This window comes from Hylobates moloch, unplaced genomic scaffold, assembly GCF_009828535.3.
Source record: "Hylobates moloch isolate HMO894 unplaced genomic scaffold, HMol_V3 SCAFFOLD_23, whole genome shotgun sequence".
Classification (NCBI taxonomy): Eukaryota; Metazoa; Chordata; class Mammalia; order Primates; family Hylobatidae; genus Hylobates; species Hylobates moloch.
In genome coordinates this window covers 40,347,661-40,354,675 of record NW_026652298.1, presented here as the reverse complement: position 1 = coordinate 40,354,675, position 7,015 = coordinate 40,347,661, and the positions used below count along the sequence as shown (strand labels likewise).

The 7,015-nt window shown below is 60.8% G+C and overlaps 1 protein-coding gene across 11 annotated transcripts in view; it reads left to right on the top strand.

Annotated features, from left to right (window-relative positions):
• The window catches only part of MAPK8IP3 (mitogen-activated protein kinase 8 interacting protein 3), a 62,175-nt gene that overhangs the window by 30,209 nt on the left and 24,951 nt on the right, over positions 1-7,015 (top strand). For 2 of the 11 annotated variants that reach the window (XM_058434217.1, XM_058434216.1), the window contains exons 5-7: positions 301-324; positions 2,631-2,775; positions 6,365-6,611. In XM_058434217.1, coding sequence (XP_058290200.1) covers positions 301-324; positions 2,631-2,775; positions 6,365-6,611 — 416 coding nt within the window. The other 9 variants (XM_032145114.2, XM_032145113.2, XM_058434218.1 and 6 more) reach the window with 8 other exon arrangements.

Genomic DNA, 7,015 nt, shown 5'->3' with positions numbered 1-7,015 from the left:
CATCCGTGTGAGCGTGTGCGCATGCTGCTGCCCACGCCCTCTAACACCTGTCTCCTTATCATCACATGCTGACCGTCCGTGTGATCATCTGTGTGACCGTCCGTGTGACCGTGTGCACACGCTGTGGCACACGCCCTCTAACGCCTGTCTCCTTGTCTCGCCCTCTGTGGCATCACCACATGCTGACCATCTGTGTGGCGTGTGCGCACACTGCTGCCCACGCCCTCTAACGCCTGTCTCCTTGTCTCGCCCTCTGTGCTGTTGCTGCCGTGTGCTGCCGTGTCTGTCGCTGCCCTGCAGTCCTCGTCAGTCGTGGAGGAAAAGGTAAAACCCGTGAGGTGTGTCCACGGTGGTGCTGGGGGCCGACCAGCAGGCACATTAGGGTGTCAGTTACCAGCCCAGGACGGCTGCTTGGTCTGCTGTGAGGTGTTTCCTGTGGCAGATGTGAGAGGTCGGAAGGGCCATCTGGCCACGTTCATGAGACTGACACTGAGAAGGTGGCGACTGCCGGGTCCCCTGCACAGCCACGCAGCTGGGCAGCGCCGTCCAGGCCGCCCACACTCTGCCCTCGCTCCACAAGCACCGCCTTGGTCACAGACGAAGGCACGGCACCGACTCCTGCTAAGGAGGAGTGTGCATCAGGTGGGGCTGGTGCTGACTCGGGGGCGACGGGCCAAGGAAGGGCCCCGCTGTGCATCAGTCGGACCTGGACTCGTAGCCCAGCTCCCTCACTCACCAGCCTGTGTCAGAGCCGGTGACACACCCAAGACCCCCAAGGGCAGCGTGACCCCCGAGGGTGGCGTGACCCCTGGGGGTGGTGGTCTCTGAACTAGGGAGCATCTGCGTCCCGAGGGAGCTGCGAGGACAAATCGGGAGGACGGGGTCAGTCGGCAAACGCTCACGAGCCTGAGGCCAGGGCCTGAGGGCCGGTGGGGAGGAGCAGAGGAAAGAGTGAAGGCAGCTCCTGATCCTGGGTGATTTCCGTCGGAGGTGGTGGCCTGGCTGACCCACGGCCCAGCATGGAGCTGTGTGGGTGGGAGAGCTGTACGTGCATTCCCTTGGCCTCCCGGGAGACGAGAGGCCCCTCTGTGCCTGCTGTCCCCTGTAGCATCTGGTGACAGCTGGGACCGCATCGGCTTCGGTCTAGGGACTGAGACATGTCTGATGGCATCAGAACTGGGCCTCAAGAGAGGCGCTCCCTGCACCAGCGTTGGGAGCCCAGTGGAAGTGGGGCCAGGAGGCCCCTGGCGCAGACAGGGCGTTTGAGGCCCAGCCTCCCACTGGGGTCATGCTCCCTGGGCCTGGTGGCTGGCTGCCTTCACGGTTGCCAGGGAACCTCATGACTGTTGTCAGAACAGCTTGAGTGCCATGGAGCAGCAGCCAAGATGGCACAGCTCAGTCCCAGCCGGCCCTGGTTCCGTCGTGCTACAGGATACGGTGTTGCCCTGAACATAACCGAGCAGGCGGCCAGTCCCTAGTGCTGTATGCACCCCACAAAAGACCCTTTCCCAGGGTCATTCTTGATAGCTCCCCACCCAGGTAGCAGAGCTCCTAGTCAGCGGCGGCCGCTGCGCTCCCCCGTCGCCATCTGCATCCTCCAAGCATGGCCAGAGCGGGTTCCTTGGACCCCTGAAGAAGCTCCCTTCCCTCCCACAGTCTCAGGGCTGAGATGTAAGCGGCAGAGGCTGTGGTGCAAGCAGACTCTTAATTCTTGTCCTGAATAGCCCTGAGCAGTGTGGGCTCCAGCATCTGACCGCGTCGCCTGCCCCCCAGACCTGAGGAGGTGAGGAGCCAGCGTGGCCTCCGGGACCTGTGGGCTGTTGACTGGAAACCTCCCGCGGAGGAGGACGTGAAGGGAGAGCTTGGGCTCCGTCCCTGCTCTTGCTTACGGCTCACAGGAGCTCATCCCTAGGGACTGAGCCCACAGCAGGGGGCACTGAGCACTGTCCTGACAGCTCCAGCTCCCAGGCGCTCCCACGGTCTTGCCAGGCTGTCCAAGGCCAGGCTGTCCCAGGGTCCGTCTTCAGGTTCGGGGCTCCCTGACAGCAGAGAGGACGCGTGGGGAGGGAGAAGACGCCCCTCAGGCTCAGGCTCCAGCAGATGTGACAGGGTCAGTCCTTACTCTGGATGTGTCGCGTTCAGATACTTTGCAGTGAGGCAGCCTCATGAACACGAGCAATGAGGATGGGCAGGAGGGGCCAAGGAACAAGGCACAGGGGCAGGAAGGCTGGATTCCCTCTGCTGGTGCCGGGGAACAGGCAGGGCTGGCAGTAACACCACAGGGAGGCAGGGCTGGGCACACATAAGACCATGGTCCTAAAAGGCATTGCTCACGGTGGCCGTGCAGCGCTGACCGTGATGCCAAGTCCCGTGGCTGGCTCTGCTATGGGGCGTCTCAGCACACCCAGCTTGTGTCTGTTTAAAATTGAACTTAATAAAAATGAGAAACTGCAGCATCATGGGAGGGGAAACGCCACGTAGGATTATAACTGAGTAGATGCTCGAGCTGGGCTGCGGGCTGGCGTGGAGCGGGCCCCATCACTCGAGGTCTGCTTGCCCTGGCAGGGCTTGGGAAATCTTCACGGCCACCCTCTAACCATTGCTTCCTCTCCTCTCGCCCCCCATTTCAGCAGGAAGGAGCGCCCCACCTCCCTGAACGTGTTCCCCCTGGCTGACGGCACGGTACGTGCACAGATCGGGGGCAAGCTTGTGCCTGCGGGGGACCACTGGCACCTGAGTGACCTCGGCCAGCTGCAGTCCAGCTCCAGCTACCAGGTTTTGTAGCCGTGCCGTGGAGTGAGAGGCTCCTCCCTGTTGCTGGTGTTCCCCGTTCACTGGGGCGGGAGCCTCGTCTGCAGGCAGCCCTTCGCGGCTCTCTGGGCCACTCGCCCTCTCCCTTTGTGTGTGGCAGGATGGAGAGACCCAACCAGGGTGTCGGGGGCTCGGGCCGCCCAGCAGGCCCTGTGTGGCTGTGGCTGCTCCACGCGGCCTCGCGTCGGCACCTGCTAGGCCAGGCTAGACCTCCCTGCCCTTGGATAGACCGCTCTGTAGCCAGGGGTGTCCAGTGCCTGTCAGGGTTGAGCTTAGTGATCCTCTCTCAAACCACCGCCCCACACAAAGCCTCGCGCTCACCCGGGCTCCAGCCAGACACAGCCTGCCCGAGAGCCGCGCCTCTGCTCTTGGAGGAACGTCAGTGTCTAGAGTGTGGGGTTTGCCCTCCGCTGGCAGAAAGGTGAGGAGAAAGCTCCTCTTTTCTGGGCCCCTCCCTGCCTGTCCCTGGTAATGCCTCCTGGGTCCTGAGTTTGAGAAAGCAGAGCCTCGCCCCAGCAGGTTCTCACAGCCAGAGTGCCGGGGCCCCAGCAGGTTCTCACAGCCAGAGTGCCGGGGCCCCAGCAGGTTCTCACAGCCAGCCGGCGAGTGCACCTCAGAGTGCGGGGGCCCAGAGCCAGGCCACTCCTTCAAGGCCCCAGGTCGCTTGCTGCCGGTTTTGGCCTGTGAGCTCACTGGCCTCAGTGCCAGGTAAGGACAGCCACCTTCCTGGGAAGAGGAGGTGCCCCGGGTCTGGTGGATTTCCCACAGGGGCTGTCAGAGGATGTCCACAGAGGCAGAGCCCTTGGGGCCTGTGGGCTGGATTGGGCTGGTGGATGTGGGGTCTGGGACTTCTCCAGAAGCTTACTTCCTGCTGCACGCTTTGCCGACTGTCCTTCCACCTCTGAGTGTCCGTCGGGCCTGTGGGGGCTGCTGCAGGCTCCTGCTCTGTCAGCCCACCTGCTGCTGCGCTGCTCTGGGAGCAAGCTCCCCCATGGCATCTGGGACACTCTCCTGTCCTCCCTGTGCTCAGGGCTGGAGAGAGGGCGGTGGGGCTGCAGGCTCCCCGGGCCTTCTGGGCCCAGCCCTGCCACCTGAGCCCACCTCCTCTCACTCTCTCTGGCTCACACTCCCCGGCCTGGAGCTGGGACCTGCCCACAGGCGTCTGAAGACACGTCAGCCTCAGCCGCGGGGAGCCCTTGCTTGGCGCTCTCTGGCCTCCGGGCTGCCTCCTCGCGCCCGCTCTGGGCCTGCTCTTCTTCTCATGATGTCTTTCCTTTCACCTCCTGCGTTGTCTGACATCGTCTCTCTCTTCATAAATTGTAGCGTTTTATGTTTTCGTTCATAGGTGTGTTTTATTTGATTTTTCTTTATTTTAAATTATTATATTTAAGTTCTTTTTATTTTATGCTCTAGGTTTTGAAGTTTTTCTAATTTCTTAATTTTTTTTGTTGTTTTTTGTTTTGTTTTGTTTTTGTTTTTATGTACTGTATTTTCAGTGTTTTAACCAAACAGTTGTGGCTACTCATGGTGAGGAATGACCGCTAAGAGTTTGGGTTCTTTCAATGCATTTGGAGGTCACTGCTACACGTTGATGTTTAGGAGGTTGAGAGGTTTGCCTTTAGGTAAGTTGTGGCCAGGGGGAGTGTCCCATGGGTAAGTGGTGGCCCCGTAGGGTGACGGAGAGCTAGGGGAGGCGCAATCAGACTGCAGAATTGCCCGCAGCCACCGTGAGGGTCAGGAGCAGGCCGGGGACCCAGCCATGGAGGAAGGCGGCCCAGAAGCGTTTGTCTGATGTGCACAGCTACAGCCTGCCTGGCCACATGCGGTTCCCTGTTTTCTGTCTGCCGGGTGGTGGCAGAGTCCGGTGGGACCCCAGGTGCCTGTGATGCATTGGTTAGACAGGTTCTTTGAGAACGTCAGTGCAGACTCTTGCATGAGCGGTACTCGCTTCCTCCAGCTTGGGTAGTGACATGAAGAGGAAGGGTGTTCCTCTCAAACTGAGCATAGCTGCAGAGCCACAGCCTGTCTCCGACATTTCTACAAAGCCACTCCAGGAGGCGGGCTGCGCCCGTGTGAGGGCTCTCCCTCGGCACTGCTCACCTTTTGGGGCTGGTCACGCGTGGCCCTGGGCCTCTGGGACCCGGTGGGTGTGGAGCAGCATCCCTGGCTTCCACCCACGAATGCCAGGAGTACCCCCTTCATTTGTGACCACAAAAATGTCTCTGGACTTTTCAAGCATCCCCTCGGGACAGTCAGCCCAACTGAGAATGGCTACTATAGAGGAAGGTGTGTCATTTTGAGATTCCTTCTAGAGAAACTTAGGAGCCTGGTAGATGAAGCAGAAATCTGTCCTCTGAGTGAGTGGCCATGTCCGGTACTGAGAGGCCCCGTGCCCTGAGCCTGGCGGTGACCAGAGAGGCTGGGCAGAGGCAGAGGTCAGAACTGGCCGTGACTTCTGGAAGTCCCGTCTGCCCTGGTCACTTAAAGGCCAGTATAAGTCAGCTGTGGAGAGGGCTGGATACCCCCTCCACAGCTCCTCCCTGGGTGAGATCCTTAGCGTTAGCGTCCCCCGCGGTGCACCCTCTGAGAGACCACGGGCCCCCCCCAGCGGCTGCCTGGGACAGGCACAGGAGCCACCTGGGTGCCTCTGAGGCCTTGCCCTTTCCTACACCTCAAGGAGGGCCAGGGGCCACAGGCAAGCTCTGCCACAGGGGGTGATCAGGTCAGCTAAGAGGAGAACGTGTAGGGCTCTTTTTCTCAGGCTGGTTCAGTATCTTCGTTAGGAAAGACCATCGGAAAGAATGTTTGTTTCGCGTTCCGTATTGGTCACATAGAATGTGCTTCTCCCCAGCGAGCTTCCTGAGGTGGACAGCTGGTTGCCGTTCCTCATAATCTGGGCTGCCCCCACCCTCCAGAATATCTTGGTGGCGTCCCATTCTGTGAGAAGGGGATTGTGGTTTCTTCGTGCTTGCGCTGGTGTTCAGGGCTGAGCTCTGGTCCAGTCAAGCCGCAGGGTCAGCACCTTCTGGTCACTCCCTGGCCCTGACCTGAGCCCGGGGAGAGGAACACGGGGCAGGCACAGGTGGGCCCAGCCTCGAGCTCTTCAGCACAGTGATGGTGACGGGGCAGCGGTGGCGGCACGGCCAACCCTTCTTGGGTCCCCAGTCAGAGCCCTCTGCCCTACCTGGGCTGGACTTGTTTCTGAACAGCCACAAGCCACAGGGGGCTGCCTCTGTGTCTCTGGCGAGGCGCTGGCCCATTGCAAGCAATTGTCTGGGGGGTGCACCAGTGGAAAGCCCCGTTCCAGGCCATTTCAGGAGGGTGGCACTGCTTCTGAGGAGCCAGAGTCAGCGGCCGGATGAGTAGAGCCACTCAGGAGTGGTGAGGCCAGCAAGGGTTAGTCCAGCAGGCGGCAGAGGAGCTCGGGCCTGCAGGGTGTTGAGCGAGGCAAAGTGCAAGGCATTGGTGCGCGGGGCCTCAGGCAGCCACACCGGAGCCGCAGGCCGGGGACCTGCAGTGACTCGCTCTCCCTCCTCCCTGTGTTTGGCCTTAGTGTCCACAGGATGAAATGTCCGAGTCAGGCCAGTCCTCGGCGGCCGCCACACCCAGCACCACAGGCACCAAGTCCAACACGCCCACATCCTCCGTGCCCTCAGCCGCCGTCACACCCCTCAACGAGAGCCTGCAGCCCCTGGGGGACTATGGCGTGGGCTCCAAAAACAGCAAGCGTGCCCGGGAGAAGCGCGACAGCCGCAACATGGAAGTCCAGGTCACCCAGGAGATGCGCAACGTCAGTATAGGTGGGTGCCCACCTCCGGGGCTCTGGGCTCCCTTGGGCAGGAGGCAGGGCTTGGTTTGGGTAGATGTGAAACTAATGCGCCAGGCGGGCAGTGCAGGCAGCAGAGACGTGTTCCTTACAGCCTGGAGGCTGGGGTCCAAGATCAAGGCGCTGGCAGGGTGGGTTCCTCCTGCAGCCACTCCTTGGCTCGTAGACACCACCTTCTCCCTGTGTCCTCAACGGTCATCCCCTGGGTGAGTCTGTGTCCTATGAGGACATAGCCCCATTGGATTAGCGCCACCACGTGACCTCATTTTACCATAATCACCTCTTGAAAGGCCCAGCCTCCAAATACAGTCATGCTAGGGGGTATCTATTAACATATGGATTTGGGGAGACACAACTAAGGCAGTAGCCTGCGTCACC